Below are 21,204 nucleotides of genomic sequence, written 5' to 3'. Positions count from 1 at the left end.
CAAGTATTCTTTCACAATAGGCCTGCAGATTTTGACTACGTGACTTGTTGGTGTGATTGAATCTTCAGTGGGACACTGTTCCAGAAGTCTAGTCTTGGCATGTGAGAGCGAATGCACAGGCTGTTTCTGTGTGTGGACGACGTACATACATGAGAAAGTGACACAGCCATGTTTGTAGGTGTTCGTCTCTGCGTTTATGTCATTTGCATGCATTCGACTCCAACCAGCGGCGCTGCCCACTCTCTGCAGCCTCTTCTTTGATTTGCAAACGCAGGACTGTTCGTAACAGTGAGGCAGTGAGCTCTAGTGTATCCTCCTATGTGTGTGTGGCTCATTGTGTTCATGTTTTTTTTTTTTTTTCTGTTCGTGTCAAACTGCAAGCACAGGCATGTGGGGCCTTTGTCTCCATCTCTACCTTCATTAAACAGCCTGTAAAGCTTGCGTGTTCTTGTCGAATGCACTGAGCAGTAAAAGAGTGTGTGAGAGTTGGAAGCAGTGTGTGAGAGAGGGGCACACAGTAGGGCTCACTGTGAAAAGAGGGGTGGGTGTTGGGCAGACAGTCGTGGCAGAAGGGGAGCAGATTGAGAGAGGATGGTGAACAGTGGGCTGGAAGACTTGCTGGCACACAAGGGGGGCCTTTGAGGGTGCCCTTGGCCCTCTACCCCATAGCAGAGGCTACAGCACCACAGGGTGACTGACTGAGTGACCATCGGCACACACCGAAAGGTTTCTATGCAGAACTGGGCTTCATGAAAGAGGAAAAGAAAGTACCACACCCTTGTCAGTGGTGCCAGTGTGTTTCACTCTCCTTCTTACTGTTTCGCTGCCCACGTCTTCCTGCCATCTCTCTGAGGCTTCTGCTACAAGGTCCCGCACAACAGGCTCGTTTCCTTCCTCTTTTCAGTACCAGTCATTCCGGAGGATCTCCGTCACTGCTTTTGTAGCCACTTCTCTGAGTCTCCTCACTGCAACACCTTTCTACATGTGCTCTCTTTTCCCACAGGTGGAGTAATACTGCTGCTTTGTTCAAGCTCTGTTGCACACAGTTGAGTCACCTGCGAGCTTTCAGGTGGGAGGTCTATCAAGTCTCTATTGTGTGAGTTACACAAGAGCGCACAATGTAACCTGTCCTACAATTGAGAAAGAAATAGAGTATGAGGTGGAGTAGTCAAGGGTAGGGTAGGAGAGAGGTAGGACTGTGTGTGTGTGTGTGTGTGTGTGTGTGTGTGTGTGTGTGTGACAAGGAGGGGGGATGCTTTCATTAAAGGTGATGAGCAGTAGCAACACCTTTCAACAGCTGTCAGAAAGCTCATTACCTGAGCTCCAACAGTCACACACATGCACATTCACTCGCATGCCTGCAAAGAGGCCCCCGCTACGCTGTCTTTTGAAACAAGGTCTATGATAAAACCAGGCTGCCGACCAGGAGATGGCTTAGGCCTGAGCAGTGAAAACACACAAAGATGGCCAGGGAGGAGTGAGAAACCAGACATTAACACACACACACACACACACACACACACCACTTCAGGAACTTACACCCTTCTGTCAGAACCAGCAGAAAGCCATGAAACACAGAGGAAGACGAACACATATGTGAATGAGCAATGAGCTATGAGCAATACTGACAAAACTCTGGACTTTTGGAGAGTGACACAATGTGACATGTCACACAAAATCCTGCCAACACACACACTACTCGCTCTCTCTTCACACTTCTTTATCTAAAGCTTCCCCAAAGAAAGCATACAAGCAGAGCAGAGCAGGAAAGGCAGCAGGTGGGATAAGCCTGTATCCTCAGGGCACATTTTAAAAAGTGGAATTACCCTTGCAGTCTGGTGGTGCTCTCAAAACACCCTTTCTTCTTTACAGCACCTCATAAAGGGCCTTTTGATATTTTCTTGATGGAGTCAGCCAAGTCAACATTTGGCAGCAAGCCCCCCCCCCCTTTTCCTGCACCACACAACCCTGTCAAGAAATACACACAAGTTGGCTTCAAACAGACAAACTTGCCGACCAAGCTGCCTGTCCCCCATGAACTCAGAAAAAAAAAAAGTTTCCTTCAAACGTCCTTGTACGAAACCTGAGGAAGGAGGTCTTAAAAACACTGGGAAAATGAAAGGAAACATAATTTCAATTTAAGGATTTAAGTCAGTGGCCTTTCATGGCTAATGCAGGAAAAAACAGACAGTCAAGTGCAGATCTGTGGAAAAAATGTGCCCACTGAACCCTGTGGTGAGCTCCAGCTGACTCTTCATCTGCCCACCAGAAGACAGAGAGGGACACGGCTCTCCTCCGGTGACTGGAGAGTGAACCCAAACCTGGCAATCTGGCGCAGGCCTGGGCCATTGATCATGTCAAGAAGACAGGACAACTCACGGGCAGGCGAGGAAGCAGCAGAGACAGGCAGACAGGCGAGGTGAGGAGAGAAGAGAGGAGAGGAGAGTCATCGAGGGAAACCCTGAGTCTTTGATCCTCGGGTTGTTTCTCGTCCTCTCAGACTTCCTCTCACCATCTGTAGCCCTGGCTCTCACCTGTCTGTCTCTGGCAAGGCCACTAGCGCTCGTTCAATTGCTATTGCTTCCTCCCCACAACAATAGAAACCTGCAAAAGTAGAAGTAGAACAGCCCTGGCTGCAGCCTGGCTCTGTCAGAGGAAGTGAGGGGAAAGGAGGATAATGTAAACAACAACAGTAGTATTCACTCCAGCTCATTGGGGGAGCACCGCAGACCAAAGCGTGCAAATGCAAACCTCTTATTGGAAGGAACAAGCACACCCACAAATAGTAGTACGCAATTCGTTCCCACTCACCATGTAAATGTCCGTGCCCAAGCATCTGCACACACAACACAAAGTGTTTCCTCTTGCTTGTTTTTCCTGCACACGCTGCAGCTCAGTGAGCGCTTAGCAAAATCATGCGATAGCCAGCTATTTCATATTTTTTCTGACGTTACTGAGTCAAGGTTTGCATTTGAAGCTACATTTTTTCCTCTGTCTATTCACTTGGAGGGACTTTAAAAGCAGCACTTTGAGAGAGACAGAAGCTCAGACAGAAAGAGTCGGCGAGTGAGAGACAGATCGACAGTGAGAGAGCAGCCACAAATGACTGTGGCTTCCTGAAAACTGAGTGAACTGCAGTCCAAACGTATGAGGTGATTTCTGAAACACTGCAAAACTGGCACAAAGTCCCCTAAAGCTGGCACAAGCGTTTAGAGTAATATCAGATGTAGAAGTCGCTCTGAGAAACTTCTGCTTTGAGTAGTTAAGTGAAGCAATGATGCATATCAGAGTTTTTCACTTTTGCTTGGCAACCAACCGCCAACAGGTTGCCCAACTCTGTGTCTGGGCGGAGGCTGTCAGAGCACTGACAAGATACTCAGACTGGGGCCCGATAGTGATTCATTTCCTTTTCTAGCTTGCCTCTCGATGCGCTGGAAGTTCCGTGTGACATTAACGTGGGGCAATATTACCATTCAGGGAATAAAATACTTCACAGAGAAAGTAAGCAATGCCCATTCACTCAGTTCCCATAACAGCAGTGTACCCTGAATTCATTCAGCATTCCTGAACAAGGCATAAATCATCCCAAACCGCCCCTAACTCCTTTGCTGGATAGCTTCCTGTCTAACTGGCTGTCTTGTCCGACTGGCAAATGTGAGGTGCTCAAACAGTGGAGCAGGAGCTGATAAATCCAGGCCTACTGACAGGATGACTACAGCCAGCTCTCATTCAATGACAGGTCACACTACATTGGAGACATGGACACACTGTCTGCTAGTTTTTAGCCACAAAAGAACATGTTCTTTTTTTCTGGGCATCCATGCATGTCTGCCCACGACTGTGTGTTGTGTATGTAAGTGAGCATGTACTTTTTTTGGTGTCAGATTCAGAGTAAGACATCGACTGCAGGGGCAGAGCAATTCAGTGAGTATATTTACATCCACCTCAGTAACCTGGTTATTGCCAGTTTCCTCTGATTTCTTTGTAAAAAAAAAAAGAAAAAAAAGAGAGACCTGATTTTGTAGCCATGCTTTTACATGTGTGCACGTCAAAGGTCATGGCAGGGAATGAATCACTCTGAAAGCAATGCAGTGGGCTGAAAGGAAAGATCATTACTGTGACTTTTCATCCTTGTATCCAAGATAAATAAATCCAAAATCTGACTAAAACAGAAAACTAAAATAAAAATAAATAATCAAGTTTCCACAGCTGTAAAGTAGACTATTTGTAAAGTTCAGACACATGTGCACAGTAAAAGCAAATGAAATAAAAAGAATATAAAACTGTGGTCTGAGCCTTGGTTCAAAAATATGACAGTTAGCTGGAGAGACATGTGATTGCTGACCAGCTGTGTGTAAAGATGTGAACAGATTTTCCTGTTTCCTGCCTTAACCTGATTTCCTCAATAACACGGTTTCATGTGCACATGTAAACACAAGTCAGTGAGTAAACGCAGAAACACACACACGGTAACAGACACACACATATGCACGGAGAGGCATCTGTGAAGTTCTCCACCGACATTCATATTCTCCTAGTAAAAAGATCCCAAGTGTCGGCTAGGCACTCAATTACAGGCATGTCAGCTAACACACACCTGTTCCCCCTCAGTGATCACACAGGCAAAATTATACACGCGCTGAAATGGACATGTACACACACAAACAAATGAACTAATGCAAGTATAGACAAATGAACTCGTGCACCATTTCCTGAAAAGTGGTCATGGCAGTTGAACATACGCACATTGGCAGAAGTTGACTAATGTCCAAGTGAAAACAACGCCAGCCTCGCTTCCCTCTTCCCTCCCTCACTCGGCCAACTCCTCTTCCATCACTCTCCGCCCCTGAGCCCAGATAATAGCTGTTCAACGCCAGCCGCCCGCCACTCCCTGCCAAACACTGTCGGCTGCGTAAACACAACCCATTCACACATACACAGAGGGAAGACAGCAGGGCTCGTCTGGGTTTCTAGTCCCGGCTGGGCTGTCCGAGCCCTCCGCTTCTCATAACAGTGAGCCCCTAGCAACGCTCGAGCCAAGCCGTCAGTCAATAACATGGTGGTAAGAGAACTGCTCTCTTCACACTCAGCTCACACATGTCTCCAGGCTGATATACACATACTCCTATATATACTATACACAAACACACATGTGCAACAGTACATCGCACACTCACCAGTGAAATGAACTCTCGCAGGTGCATGCACAAGTACAGCACGCACACATGAATGCCAAGGTACACACACACACACACACACATACACGGCCGTACACACATAGGTTTCCAATTGCCCACGCCTTTGTGCAAGGGAAAATGTGCCTGGCAGGCAAAGAGCTGTTCTCAGTAAACAGTTACAATAACAGCAGCCAGACATGGATGGTGGGCAGCCACAATACCTCTGTGACCAGCAAACGATTGTGAAAGAAGTTACGAAACTCCACATTTTATACTCAGCTAGGGCTGATACACAGGGGCAAACTGTTGGCCCAGTTACTTCACATCAGCCTGTTCTGTCATGTTGTGCTACGCAATTGTTTCAGCCGAACGGGATTCCTCGTAATGTTTCAAAGTAAGCAGTCTTGTGAAATACTGCTAAAAAAAAAACCTCACTAAGATGGAAAGGAAGAGACAAACAGCCAGTCCGAGGTGAAAGCTTCAGCTTCCACATGGTGGTTGATGAGTTTTATTTACAGTGGTGCGACTGACGCTGCTGAGGGGCTATAAACTGCTGTAGAGCGGGAGCGGGATTCCAGCACAGGCGTGAGGAATCCAGCCTGGCACATTGTCTGTGTCTGGATTTGACACAGCAGTCCGGGTGCCCATCGCCAGCCAAACAGGCACGTAAACACTACATACACTGTACACACAGGAGTTCACATACAGTCTCCACACATGCAAACATAGGCTGACACACTCATATCTATGCATAAGCCAAACCACACATGAAAAGAGGGCTTGTGGAAAAACTTAAAGCAACTGCAGGGATTGAATGTGTTTATTTATAGGCGGCACTGCCTATTAATGGGCTCAGCTGAGACAGATCTGTTAGCAAGGTGGCGTGATACTGCAACACAAGTAGTTCTTCGACCAAAAATGGCTTCAAGCTACAAAAATGTTTTCCATGTTCAAATGTGATATAATACAATAAATATTAAACGGTAACTTGGTTTTAATATAAACAGTTTAATTTAGTATTATAGTTTCAGATTCAATTTAAAGTTGTTGAACAGCAAAATGGGAGAGTAAAAGTAAAAAGTTACCCAGTATATATACATATATATATATAAGTGTGTGTGTCTATTAGGGCAAACATGTAAATATATACATATAAGCCTTTATACACGTGTGTACATTCAAAAACCTACACATGTATGCATGCACACAATAATGCACCTTTCCCCAGTGATCAGCTTAGTGAAACAGGGGGCTTTCTGTCTACTAACTGCACTCTGAAATGAGGTACTTTTTTTTTTTTTTGATTACAACTTGGAATTACAGAACAAAAAAGATTAATCTCATGCTTCGGTGTTTTGTACTTTTCACTTTGTAGTGATTTCCTACTTCAAACAGCTCATTTAGTTGCACTGGCATAATTGTTTTCAGAGACGAGTGAAGGTTTTTCCCTCGGCCATATCAATTACGACTCAGTGACCTTGGACCAGCTGACTACTTAAGCCTTTTAACTTGAGCACATTCATTTGACATTATCTTGAAAGGATCAACAAGGTTTATGTATATATAACAGCACCGACAAGCACTGACAAGTCCTCATTAGAACTACAACCACGGTATTATAAGTCTCTTTCATTCTGTCTCTCTTCATTCTCTCTCTCTCTCTCTCTCTCTCTCTCTCTCTCTCTCTTACACCAACCCACTAACCCAAGATACCAATATCTATTCGGAGTCCTGCCCCCTCAGGCATTCTAATCTTTTAATTGAATCTTTTGTAATTATAATGAAATAACTGCGGACTTCTATCAGGGACAAAATGATCGGGGCCAGAATGTGCCAGCGGTTACAGGAAGCTCTTATTTCTCTGCCACTGCTGCAGAGATATACCCCCATTTCAATTAGCTCTTCAATTCACATTTGAACAGCACATTAAGGGAAAACAAAGAGGCGTGTGTGCCTATGTGTGTGTGTGTGTGTGTGTGATTGTACACACAGTGACGGATTACTCAAGTGATCTGTTACTGCCTTGTCAGTCTCTTGTATGTATCGCTTTCGAGCATCACAATTAATATCCAAACAGTGTCCAAAAAGATCGAGCTACGAGCGTGTTTTGGTGAGAAAAACACACTTCCCCTTCTTCTGACCCTGGAGAACCGCTAAGCGTAATTGCCTCATTCTTCTAAGCAAATGAACATTGACAGAGAGGGGATTGGTCTGCATAGGCTCTCTCAAATGGCTTCCCTGGCAGTTGACTAATTCAGTTCTCATTGACGTATGACTAAATCAGTGTCCATTATCCTTACGTCCAGGGCAGCTCAGATGTAGTACCAGCTCCGTGGCATAAGGCACTTAAGAGCATTACACAAGCCGAGCTGGTTGAAAGGGTCTCCTTTTCAGCGAGCTGACAAGGCCGCCACACATGGTGTAGATCTGACATTGGTCAGGCCGTAGCCTCTGACTAACCTCTGACATTGAGGTCCCCCGCTGGTGAACAAAAAAACAGGAAAACTGACCACACACTTTTAAGTCCTTCGATTGTCCCTGGCTAACGGCCAACAACAGTGACACTTATCACTGCAGGAGATATATTGCCAAGACAAAAGCATATACTCATTTTGTGGGAGATTTAGGGGCACAAACACTTTTTATGGCCTTTTCATAGGTTATCAAATAAAAACTGGCATCCTTGTTTTTATAAAATAAATCTGAAAGCCAACATTTTACCACTGCTGAGTTCTTGTTACAAAAGTTTAAAAAAAACAAAACAAAACAAAACAAAAAAAAAACAGTTTGACCACAGTAATTCATTGTTGAGTATCATTCCAGGGCCAGGTGACTCCCTTCACAAGCTCAGAGGTTATTCTGGTGTGCAGCATGCATGCTTGTGTGAGTGTGGCATTAGGAGCCAGACAGGTCCCTCTGTTGTGCAGCTGGGCTGGCTTAATGAGATATCAGACTCAAACATCAATTCATCAGCCTCATTGATGAGGACAATGAGGGGCAACTGCTTCAGTAAAGAGAGGCATTATGGCTCCTTGTGTGGGGATAGGGCAGCCTTGTTTACAAAGGTTACTGGGCACAGAGGGCTTGAAACAGTACACCACACCAGCTCCACTTTGCTCCGCTCTGCTAGACTCAGCTCTCTTACCCTCGGGGCAGCTTCTCAGGACTTTTTATCTCTTTCATTTAGCTGGAACAAAGACCCAAAAGAAAAATGTACTTCTGGTATCTGGAGGCCTAATTTTTAAACGTGCACGTGTGTGTGTGTGTGTGTGTGTGTGTGTGTGTGTGTGTGTGTGTGTGTGTGTGTGTGTGTGTGTGTGTGTGTGTGTGTGTGTGTGTGTGTGTGAATGGGTTAAAAGGAGAGGCCATAGAGGCCTGATTGATTAAATAAACAAATCTCATCTTGTTATCATCAGGGCTCCCCTAGTTAAGCAGAGCAGGCTGGGCTGGCTGGAGTCCCCCGCTGGCCTCGGCCTCCACTGACAGGGCATCTGTCTTCATTAAAGCTCAGCCAGTGTGCATGACAGCCACTGAAATGCTGGTGTCTTCACGATTAATGAAGACAGATGACTCCCCTCAAGAAGCAGTAGAAAGGAACAAAAAAGCAGGAGGATGAACAAACAGAAAAACACCAAAGAAATAAATAAAATTTCAAAACCAAATTCAATAAGCTCCAAAAAACAAGAACACAGCTAAGCTGTTTATCCCACAGCTCCATCTTTTACTCTTGATTGTTTTTCCACTGTCATATCTGGCTTGGCTCCCTCCACACTTCTCCCACCATACCATGCATACACACCCCCACTCCTTTTCCACTCTCACACGCTCTCTCACAGCAGTAGCGGCCCCCTGGAAGTGTATGGAAATGGACCCCAGTTTTGTCTGTCCAGAGACAGGCCTGTTGAATGAGAAGCTGACAGAGAAAAAGAGCGAGAAGAAAGCTGGCTAGAACATCCCTTGGCTTTCTTAAGACTGTGTATGCATTCCACATTTCTAATTTATTCATCCATTTATCCATTAAATAATTCATCTGCTTATTAATTCATAGCTGTTTGGCTGAAGAGGAATATCATTATCCATCTAGTATCCAGAAGCACAAACAAACCTCTGACCTATGAGGACTGCAGTCAGCTACACAAAACTTTTAGCATCTGTAAAATTAAACAGGCTACAATTTGTCATTAACATTTCATGAGAAATACATCAGGAACCAAAGGTCTAGTGTCACACCCACACCATGAACGGAAGATAAACAAAACAGAGTGTATCCAAAGCATCAGTGTTTTCTCTTCCTGTCACTCACCAGCCCCTTTCCTCTTTCTTTCATCTGTGAATAGTTTTGTTTTAGTATACAGCACCTGGCAAGGTCAAACCTCAGGTGGCTCACATTGTCACTGAAACTTGACTCCATGGGCTAAAGCTCACAAGTCAAACATGGACACACACACACAGGCACACACAAGTATACAAACACACAGACACACAGTGAATATCATATCATAGCAGAGAGTTTCTCTCAGATGGCTGAGCAGCTCAAACTGGCAATGGGCTGTGAGGGGGAAGAGGAGAGAGGAGAGGAGAGGAGAGGAAAGGAGAGGAAAGGAGAGGAGAGGAGACTGTCTGTCCCAGTCTTTTCCTGTGTTGCTCTGTAGCCCCTGACAGCAGCCCCCTTGGCCGAGCCCTGAGGGGTAAACAAGCCAGTAACACGAGAGAGAGGGAGGGAGAGAGAGAGAGAGAGAGAGAGAGAGAGAGAGAGAGAGAGAGAGAGAGAGGAGAGAGGGAGAGAGACATGGTTGTGTCACACGAGAAATACAAACAGGATGCCACTTACATTGAACGCTGGCACTGCCCGACCAAGCAAAGGGGTCCAACCCTGAAAAGAAGGGGCTCGTCTTCCGCAGCATGCATGCACCGCGGCTGGTGACATCATAGAGCTGATGGGGGCCCATTCCCAGAGCCTCCATACAGTCGAACATGGCACCCCCCCCTGCCGCCCTCAGCAAAAATCACTACGAGCCCTCAGTCCTTCCTGCGTCCTGTCCTGCTTCCACCGCTCACGTCACTCGCCGAAGCTGTGACAACAACAAACCACAGCAACAGCTAGCTGGATGTGCTGCCTTCCCTTCCCTCCCTTCACTTATCTCTCACTGTCACTCTCTCTGCTGTCCTTTCCTGCCGATGTTGGAGTTTCCCTCTTTCCCTCTCAGCTGGAATGCAGATCTGGTTCCTGCCTGGCTGAGCTGAGCTGAGCTGAGCTGAGCGTTACTCTGACTCTCTACTCTCCCCCTGCCCTTGGGTGAGCTGCTCCCTGTCTGCTGTAACAGACCTAAATAACAACCTCTCACAGCTCTCGCTGAGCCCCAGACACGGCGGAGCAAACCAACTGCCTCGGCATGACGCTCTGAGAGGGGGTGGAGAGAGAGAGAGAATGCCAGAGAGGGAGGGATAGAGAGAGGAACTCAGGAGGAGGAGGGGGTAGAAGGGAGGGAGGAGAGGGGGCCGACCAGCAGAGCCTGCACTGGAAGAAGAACTGATCTGGTTAGAGGACAAAACTTTATTCCCATTCTTCTCCTGCTTTTTTTTTGTCCCTGCTGCTTTTGTGTTTCATATTTCAGCCCTAAACACAAACAAACACAGCACCCCCCCCCCCCAATCGTGTCCCATTCAAATCTGGTCCCTGCCTCTGTCTGTCTTTACATCGCACCTCCCCCAATTCCCCTGCAGTAAATATGAGCCCCCTTTCCCTCCCTTCTCCGAGCCCCCGTCTCTAATCATAACCATATTAAAGTCCAGCCACTGGCCGGGTGCGTATGTGTGTGTGAGAAAAGAGAGCCAGAGACAGAGAGAGAAAGAACATTGTGCTGTGGTTGAACCCAGAAACCAGATGCCAGGGTAAATCCCTCCCTCCTCTCCCTGTCTGTTTGAGCGAACAGAGGATGGGCAGTTCTTTCTGTCTCTCCCTCTGGAAGTGCTTTAACAGTGATGAATGAGGGTTGCCTTGCTCAATCCCCGCAGTGCATTTACACAGACAAATACCCCCAATATACAAACACACCATGTGCTGGACACACTTCTCGCAGGTTCACTTGACCTTGTTTGTCATTTATTTCCGAGCATCTTTTGCGAAGACGCACACAGAAACGCAAGGAAGCAGATGTAACGAAGTTGTGCGAGCATGAATTTTAATGCATCAAAAACCCGCTTGCCACCTGAATGATCACCAGACTGTATATTTGAGACTCAGACCACAACGTTCTGGCTTTCACGTGTCGTCTTCCTTAACACAGGCTGCTCTCTGTATTGCTAAAAACAATTCGATTTAAAACACAGCAGCTCCCTCACAGTGATGGTAAATCAAAGGAAATCAATAGGCAGTCTGTGGTCAATGAAACAGCCTGTCACTGGTCCTAACTGTTGCTCAGCAGACAGATAGGCTCTGGCTGGGCTAAAGCAAACAGCCTGATACAATGGGAGATATATGATAATAGAATGGCTTTAGTCTGTGTTCCCCGCACATTCATCTCCCCCCTGTCAGACCAGTACAAGTGGTACAGCCCAGCAGGCAAAAAAGACACCATTTCCTGTCAATCTGTGCTGCTGGCTACGCTCTCCATAAACACACAGTGCCCTCCCTCCTCCTCTTCTGTCTAACACTTCACTCTTTTTCCTGTCTTATGAAAGAAACCATGCTTTCACATTTAGGGCTATTTTGAATGATTTGAATTAAAATGTTTATTGACCTAAAAGCTATTCCCCCGCGGTTGAGACCTCTTGTTTATTTTCTTAAGCTGGCATATTCACACACACTCTCGCACACAGATGTGGGCAGATACAGTCCTCGTATGCACACAGGCACACACTCGCACAAACAGACACACATTTAACAGATCTTTTGTTGCATCAAACAGTAAACAACATCAGTAGTTTTTATGTGTTTCTTCATCCAGATGTCAGGTCATAAAGAGGAAGCTTTGTGACAGCAAGAATAGAACAGTGACGCTAGATAACAAACTGTTATCTATCAAAGATCCAACTGCTAACAGTTTGTTGTTATAAATGACTCACTTTTCTTTTTCTACCTCTCCATCCATTTACACAATAATTTATACCCCCAAAAAAAGTCCTGATCTGGATACATTTCAGATTAAATCATCACTGCCCCAAGTCACATTTTTATGATCCACAAGCATTCTTCTCACACTCGTCTGTCGTCTCCTTCCTGTCCTTTTTTTTTTTTTTTCTCTCGCTGCTAGTTTCATACAGCATCCTGGAAACTCAAAACTGCCTAATCCCCTGGTGTTCAAATGTTCTATGTAACATCAGCGATGTGTGCCAGGGCTGCTCTCTGGGCTGACGAGCTGCAACACAATCGATTTATAATATCATGCGCTCACACTTGAAACTCTTTGTTTTTGGAGATTTATGGAGCCTATCTGACTCTCCCCTGGTATTGACATTTCTTTTTACTGTGTTTGAGACTGTAATTCAGACCACTAACCCCAGGTTCTCCGCTTATTGGCACACAGCATAGTGAGCTGCAAGTCTTCCAGCGCTTCAGAGGGTTTGCGGAGCGAGTTTAGACATCTAATCTACACATACTCCATACGGCTGCTGACCCAGGCCAGTCTCTGCCTCCCCTCCCTCCTCCCCTTCCTTCCCCGGCCAGAGAGGTTGAACTCTAGAAGAAACCCCCACTGGGCCACTAACTTTCCCCCCAAACTTATTCTGCCCTCCCTCCTTCTCTCCCTCACTCTCTGGCTCACAAGTCTCTGCATCGGTCTCCTCCATTCTTTTTTTCTTCCCCCCTCTGTTTCTGCAAATACTCTCCCCATTTCATCAAGTTCCCTATGGCCATTTTTTCCTGACTGCATGATTTGTTTTAGTTGACAAAGTTCTCTGCTTTTGTTTCTGGATTTGGAAATGTTTCATTTTCAGTGGCTGCCAACTCGCTGGTCATTTTGTGTGACTGCTGCTTTCAATCACGTTCAACTGCACTGATAAGAACGGATTTTTAACACATATTCAAAATGTTTAAAATTTTCCTCTGTGATAGGACTTTATATCTACGATGCTTCATCTCTTTATCTATACAGACGATAGGGATGCTCAGTCTGACAGACCAAGTCTGCTTTTAGCTCCACGTGGACTGGAGCCTAGGAAAATCAGGCTTTACTACTGTCTGACACTCTGATGCCAATTACAGATAAGACGTATACTTCACATTGTTGCCACTTCCTCTCTATACAGTCAGTCAGGTTCCAGGCAAATAGTCAACAACACAGTGGTGTGTAAGGCAATAAATACAGCTTGTTTTTAAATGCCTGTGCAGTAAACGCAGCATGGTGATTTTGAAAGGAATGTAGAGCTTTTCCATTGCTGATGTGAGCATGTGTGCAGTGTGTGGACATGCTGAAACAGATTGCCGGTGATGATAGAGACACCGAACACCAGTCCACAGCGCCCTCCCTCTACAGCCAGATTCAGGTTACTCAGAACACACACACACACTCAGGAACACACAGACACACACACTCAAATCCTATACAGGTTGTTTTTAAAAAATAAAGCTCCTGAATGAAGGAGCTAACAAGGGTCTGTTCAGTTTCTGTCCTTTTCATTAACCTGTTTTTTTTTTTTTTTTAAAAAGGAAATAAAAGTAATGCCTGATTTAGGTAACTGGGTGTTGTTATGTTTCGTCAGTGAAAACAGAGCGCAATCCTTGCGTTCTTTCTCATCACATCCATCAACTGCTCCACCAGCCGCAGGTTTTATACATGTTCAGCTCTGACAAGACATGTAATCTTATCCACTCATCTACCTCACTCTCTCACTATATATCTCGGGAAGATACCTGATGTGTCACTGAGGAGGGAAGTGGGGAAAGTAAGGCATGACTTATGAGAAAGACCGTTTCTCAGCGGCGGCCATGTTCGCCTCCGTTCACATGCTGATCCCCGTCAAAGGCCTAACAGAGCTACTTTTCAGAGCACTATCAGTTTTGGCCATCTTTCAGGAAAGTCTCTTTCACTCGCTGTCTTTTTCTCCAACTGCACTGTCATGACATTTTACTACCCCTGTTTTGTGGGGGAAAAAGAAGACAGATCTTTTAGTTGTTTGTCCAAAAATACGAAACCCCCATCTTGTTCTCATAGGCCCGTCCTGTGCCTATGTGCCCTCCCACGCCTTCTAAGGGCCCATCCCTCTTTTTTCGCCATTGCGCGTTCTTGGTCTTGCACGTGCCCACAAAGGCCCATCTGAAAACAGACGCCTCCCATTTTTAATAGTAGCCTCTTTATCTTCATCTGTCATCATGTCAGAGCTGTAATACAGTCAGTGGCCTCTCCTTTACCAGCAACCTTTGCTGACTTTCCCCACACGCAGACACACTCAAGTGCACACACACACACACACACACACTCTAAAGCATAAATACATGCAAAGTTTCAGCAAGTTTCCAGCACTTAAGGCAAATTGGCTCCAACTTGCAGAGACGGATAATGAAAGGAAATCCAAGGTGAAGGCTAAGGAGAAAGAGAGAAAGAGGGGAGGGAGAGAGGAAAACTCAGGAGTGCGTAAGCCGAAGGGGTTTAGGTGGATATCATCAGAGGAGCAGATATTCCACTCACTATCACTCATAAGAACTTCTTCAGTGGGTGCTTAAATTGTCTGGAGAATCAAAGTGGTCCTTTCTGTCCATTTCCCCCCTCATCTATTGAATCATGGCCAGTAACTGCTGAAAAATAAAAAAAAGCAATGTGAGGGGAATCGATTTCCAAAAAGGAGTGGAGCGCCTGTCATCTTGAGGATAGTGGTCGCCTAGGGAGATGAAAGCAGGGATGTCAGACGATGCAGAGCTGTTTATTAAAGCAGAGGAGGCTCCAGTCTCACTGATAGATCAAGGACGAAGCCAAACAGCCCTACACATGCTGTCATCACACACAAGTACACACAAATGGTCCGGTCCTAGCATTGCTAATTTGCTATGTAGCTCAGGGTCACCAGAGCTGAGATGCCAGCGAGCAGATGGTTTTATAACAGTGCTTTTTTCGGAAGAAATTTCAGCACTCATAACACTGAATGACAGAGTCCAAAGTAAACAGTGCTAACATTTATTTAATGTTATAAATTGAACTGATTCAGATGTTTTCTTTCATACTACTGTCAAAAGTGGTCAGGGACTAGTTTCTTATGGTTTTGAAAAGGTCTCTGAAACTATGACGTTATATCTTCTAAGAAAGAAACACAATAAGGGATCATATAAAAAAACCTGAGATCAGACAATAGTGTTGATAAGCATCAAAATAGTCCTCATACATCATTACAAATCCCTTTCACTGCTCTGTAACTTCCTATGTCAGTCTCTGAAATGATTATCATCTATGTGTGATGACCACATTTGTATTATTATTGAATTAATATTATTATCAACCACTGACTGAATGTCTTGCCTACAATTCAAAGAGGTTTCTATTCATCTCAAATGTATGTGTCATTCCTGAAGTTTTTCTGAAATTCTCTGAAATCCTCATTGGTAATGTTTTTCACCCTAGGCTCAGGCCATTTCTTCTGCGCCTCCTGCAGATCTTAACAGAGATCAGTAAATGCCACTGAGATTGACAGAGGTCAGAGATGGATTGGCTCTGCTCTCAAAAACAAACAGTGAAGCGAACGCTCAGGTGTCTCCGAGGGCCTTTCACAGTTTCTGAAGAGCAAGCGGTAAGAGAGGACAAAAACACTGAGATGGGGAACCCTGGTCCTGCAAGGAGGAGAGGGGTATCAAGGCTGAGCTCATCCTTTTCATATCCATACATAGCTCACTTTCTCTTTTGTCTCCTTCCCTCCCCTCACTCAAATATACCGCATACCCACATAAGCACACACATATGCACCCAGACAAATCCATACCTACACCGTCAACCACATACCTACCAACCTCGATCCAGAATGGACTGAAACCCAGCACTTCAATCTTTATGAAAATAAATAAAGTCGTACAATGCGCTGTTTGTGCTCTGCTTCGCCTCCAGTGGAGAAGGCTTCACTCTGCTAGCCGACATCCTTCCCTGCTGTCCCTCTCCTCCATTTAAAGGTTCGTTTTTACATTCCCTCTCATACCACATTTCCCACCAAAATGGCTCCTTTACGCAACTCCCTGAGCTCCCTAAGCCAACATGACCTCCTTATGTGTGCATGTGTGTGTGTGTTTAAGAATGCAATGAGTGTTTTTAATTATGTCACTCTGCATGAGGATATTTTTTTCAGCTGGAACATTTTGGTCCTTTTCACAGCCTCTCTGACTTAATGGTTTGTGTGTGTGTACAGAAACGCATGTGTCTATGCCAGTACAGCCAATACAGTAATGTTTGTGCACTGTGTGTGTGCGTGGCATAAAAAAATCCAAGCCCTACACACACACTTTACATAAACAACAGTTCACCTCATCTCCACCAGAGGCACAACTGAGCAGAGTCAGGCAGCTTTTGCACAAGTTTCAACACGCTATTCATTCCATTCTATTAATACAATGCTTTTAATTTCACCCCACTGTGATGCAGCTCAGACTCTCACAGCTGAGCCTCTCATGAGCTTTCTGTTTACGTCACTCAGCATAAAGCTCGAAATTATAGTCTGAATGGAAAGTCGGAGAGCAGCAAAGGACTTCAGATTTTGGTCCGCGCCATGTGGGCTGAAGGAAATGACCTACCAGCTTTTCAAAACATCCCTGTGGCTGGCTTTGGGGCCAGGGCTCCGGCCCTGATTGGTGAAAGCTTAGAGAGGTGTTTCAGGGCTCAGTGGCGATGTTATCACATAGTAAGTGGCCTTAATGGGCTTCCAACTGTTTGTTTGAAGGACTCCCATAATGACAGGGATCAACTGATAACGGCTTCCGCTACACACTGCACACAGAGCCGTCAGACCTTCTCATGGATGAACAAAACGCTATTGCGCCTTCGCAGAGATATGGGTGGTAAGGATGGGAGTCTTGCGGCACGCCCACATGGTCATTCACACAAGACTTGAAGGTTGAAGTGAAGCGCTCAGGTTTTCTGGGTCCACTTGCTTCCAATGCATTAAGAATGAAGAAAAGCCGACTATCTGTACATGTGCAAACACAGTCCACCTACCCCATCCCTCCCCTCTCCCGTCTGTCTTCCCACCTCTGTGCAAAACAGGTATTTCCAAAGACACTCTGGTGCCAAAACTGAGCGCCGCCATGGGAGGTGCTCCAACCTGTCGGCACAGCACGCACACCCAACAAAGGTAGGTGTCACCCGGGCTACCTTTCCAACAACAATTACACACACAGATCTGAAGCGGAGCGAGAAAGCAGAGATATTTACAGCACACATACACACACTCACACACACAGAAATATCCACAGTGCTACTCCCTTTATGTGGAAGGTATTTTCTCAGTCTGGCCTACAGACAGCCCTGACAACAATGAGCAGGCCTGTTAAGCCAACTCCTGGAGAAGAAGTAGAAGGAGAAGAAAAACAGGGTCTGGGGAATGTCCAAACCAAGGCCTTTTGTCTTCCCCGCTAACAGTCAGGAGAGCGGGGAATGAGACTGCTGTCAGTAAAATGACTTGTAACATTCCTTGTCAAGGGATACACCAATAGGATGTTTTAAAAGGCGATACCGACAGCTGAGAGTTTTCCATAAGGACTAAAACTTAAACTGATACTGAGATGTATTTCTGTAGGAGCTTTAGCAAAAACACAGTGCAATTCAAGGTTAACAGACATGTCTAGCGATGAAATAATTAGTCAATTAAAGCATTAACTAATTAGTCAGTTGAATAAAAATAAATCAACAACATAACTTACAACTGGTTAATCATTTAAGTTGGGTGTAAAGAAAATGCTCAAACATTCACTGTTTACAAATTGTTTTTCTGTTTTTAAAATAAATATCTTTCTGTTTTGGTCAAACAGAAGCAATTTGAAGATGTGAGCTTTAAAATCTTATGATTTTCACTATCTTTTTTACTTTGAAAATAAGACTGTTAATTGATAATGGAAATATTCATTAACTGAAGCCTTAGACATGTCTGCTAGGAGCAAAGTTATGATAATGTTGACTTCTAATGTTGACAGTATATAATACTAGTCCAGTACTGATTGATTTGTGAAGCTGGAATCAGCTAATATAGAGGTGCAGTTAAAAAAAAAAAGTCAATCTCTACACACAAAGCTGAGTTGAAGTGAATCATCACAATGATCCCGACTTAATCTTTGACCCCCAGCCTTGTCTAAGCTCTGAGACAGAGCTTAAACCAAATAACTGCAGTCTTTAACCCTCGTGAACGATACTACTGCCAGTGCGGATGTGTCAGTACAAGCAGTCATGTATGAAGCCCCAGTGCATGTGGTTGCCTGCGTCTGTTTGTGCTTTGATACTTGCTTTTGTTTTAACTCATGCCAGTGTAAAAACCAAAAAGAATCCATCTGTCAGTGCGGTGGGATTTCACTCTGCGTCAGGGGTATGTTTCTAGTTTTTCGATGAAAGAAGCGCTTGTGTGTGTGTGTTTGTGTGTGTGTGCGTGTGAGACAGAGAGAGAGAGAGATGGGAGGAGTGTCTCTGGTGGTGTGTTTGCATGTGTGTATCTGTGTGTTTTCCTAGCAGGGTGTGTTCTTGGATTCCACCACACTAGGACATTACCCCCAGGTGCTTGCTTGCTCTCTCTCTCTCTCTCTCTCTCTCTCTCTCTCTCTCTCTCTCTCTCTCTCTCTCGCTCTGGTTCTGTGAAAATACCTTGAGGATTAGGTGGGCAGCAGCAGCGAAAAAAGGGGGGGGGGGGGGGGGGGGGGTGAGGTCGTGATTGACGGCTGAAAAGCTAGAGAGGTGCTCAGGCATGCTGTGGTGGGGGGAGAGCGAAGGGGACTGCACACACAAGCAGGGGGGCTCTAAGGCTCTACACTCAGCTGTTGCCACCCACACCCATTATAGCCCCTCCACCACCTACCACCCACCACCACCTGCCGACCCTTTAGCACTGCACCCAGATAAGATTTCTCCTGCTTACCTTTACCTCATGCCCTAACCGCATCAAAAGTGCCCCTTCTTTTCCCTCTCACTCTGTCTTCCTTTCTCTCATACTAACATCCTCAGCAGCAAATTATGCGGCAGTGTTTTTTTTTTCTGCAAGGATAGTTCCTGACCTAGAATCCTGACGCTGCTTTAAAAAAACTGAAACAAGCAGGTGTTTTGAACAATGAGTAATGTATGTCGGCAGAGTTTGTGTAATCTGCCTAGTTTTTCCATGACAGGAAAACACTCTGGATTGCCAACAATCTCCTCTTTGTGCTCTGTGCTCATCCCATTCCTAGCACTTCAGAATGCAACAGTGCCCCCTGTGGTCAAGTCCAAAACTACAAGTACGAAGCTACAGCAGCATGCTGGCTGTTTGAATCCTGCCATCAGTTCACCTTTCCTTCCACACACACAAAAAAAGGTGTGTGGTATGTTCATTCTGAAAAAAAACAGCAGGGTAAGTCTTTGAATTGCAACTGTTCTCATTTTCAAATATTTGTTAATGCTCAGAGCTCTCATCACCTCACAGCGAAAGAATGTTGTTTTGTCTTTAATTGCAGACTTGTGGGTTGCCTGCCTCACAAAAGCTCTGTGAGAGGTCCAGATACATGCACACAGACACAGACACACACACACACACCAGTGCAGCCAGAGCCAGAGTTTGTGGTCACAACCACACCATCTACAAGCATCTATAAGGAAACCACAGCAGCAGAGTAATCATTGTATTGATGAAAGTCGACTTTTTCCTCATGACTTCTTTGGGGGATTTTTTTTTTTTTTTTTTGCTAGCTACCACTTGTCCTATATCACAAACAGATCCTAAAGTTTTCCATTTCCACAAAATTACACATAATGAAGTGCAATTTAAATAGCTCTATTTTCCTCTTTCCAGTGCAAGTCCAAATTGTTTAATGTGATTTGACCAAAATGAAGGTATGGGCTGTATATGTAGTTTGAGTTGAAATGGAAAAACATACGTAGGGGAGAGGGAGGAACAGTCAGAATCAGGAAAAGTTCAGTGATGAAAATGACTTACAGAGAGCGGCCATCTCTTTGGGCAGGTCAGCACCAAATCTCCCAAACAGGCTGCTGTTGGCCAGCAGGTCGAAGGGGGAGTGGCTTCTCATGGAGTTGAAGGCAAAGGGGTAGACAGCAGGTGGGAAGCCGGTCATGTGACCCACCTGCTGTTCCCTGTTGGTAGCCATGGTGACAGAGCGCCCAGGGGTCCGCAGCAGGCCTCTGGGCGAAAGTAACAGCTTTCACAACACCTGGAAATCCCCGGCAAAGTTGAAATCTGGGGCCTTTTCGAAGACTCTCTGGATGCAGGGGAACGGATGAGCGATGATGGGGCCCCTGGTTTAGTGAGGGAAGGTCGTACTCCACTTTAGAAGAGTCATTCAGTTCACTTTTCTGAGGAAGAGAAGGCAGAGAAATGTTTTACTTCTTAATAATAGATTCACCACATTCAACATAAGGGTCAGTGTGTTTCTGATTGGCATGAACATCCTCTATGGACTCCACAAACACAGTTCACCTCACATCAACTCTGAGTCCGTCTACATTCTGGGATGTACAATAGTTTAATGTAAGAAGGATGTGCAAGCTTCATACCGACAGGTATGTGGGAATGGGAAGGAAGGAGGAAGTAAGGAAGGACTGGACGGCGAGAACCAAAACAGATAAAGACGTGAGAGAAAAAGAATGAGTGAGCTGTGAGAGGAAAAGCCAGAAAAATTGGGACTGGGCGAGGGGAAAAGAAAATAAGAAAGAAGTTTGGAAAAAGTTATAACAGGGAAGAGAGGGAGGGAGGGAGGGAGGGGAAAAAAAGAGAGCGAGAAAAAGAGAGAGAGCTCTTGTTCCTCAAGTTTTGAAGAGCTTCCAGACTTCTACAGTGATTCCAGGCTATGCCATATGATTTAAATCACCAGAACTCTACTATAAAGAGCTCCTCTGTTCCTGCTGCCAGCCTAGCACAGCAGCCTGCCTCT

The 21,204-nt window shown here is 45.3% G+C and overlaps 1 protein-coding gene across 7 annotated transcripts in view; it reads right to left on the bottom strand.

Moving 5' to 3' along the window:
- The window catches only part of rarga (retinoic acid receptor gamma a), a 56,378-nt gene that overhangs the window by 9,605 nt on the left and 25,569 nt on the right, over positions 1-21,204 (bottom strand). For 6 of the 7 annotated variants that reach the window (XM_041053004.1, XM_041053012.1, XM_041052996.1 and 3 more), the window contains one exon: positions 20,253-20,626. In XM_041053004.1, coding sequence (XP_040908938.1) covers positions 20,253-20,421 — 169 coding nt within the window. In that variant the 5' untranslated portion in view covers positions 20,422-20,626. Of the gene's footprint in view, positions 1-10,008; positions 10,514-20,252; positions 20,627-21,204 lie in introns of those variants that run through there. The other variant, XM_041053040.1, reaches the window with a different exon arrangement.

Source organism: Toxotes jaculatrix, chromosome 2 (genome assembly GCF_017976425.1).
Source record: "Toxotes jaculatrix isolate fToxJac2 chromosome 2, fToxJac2.pri, whole genome shotgun sequence".
In the NCBI taxonomy this organism is placed as follows: Eukaryota; Metazoa; Chordata; class Actinopteri; family Toxotidae; genus Toxotes; species Toxotes jaculatrix.
The sequence above is the reverse complement of the archived record's forward strand: the minus strand, read 5'-3'. Positions and strand labels throughout refer to the sequence as shown.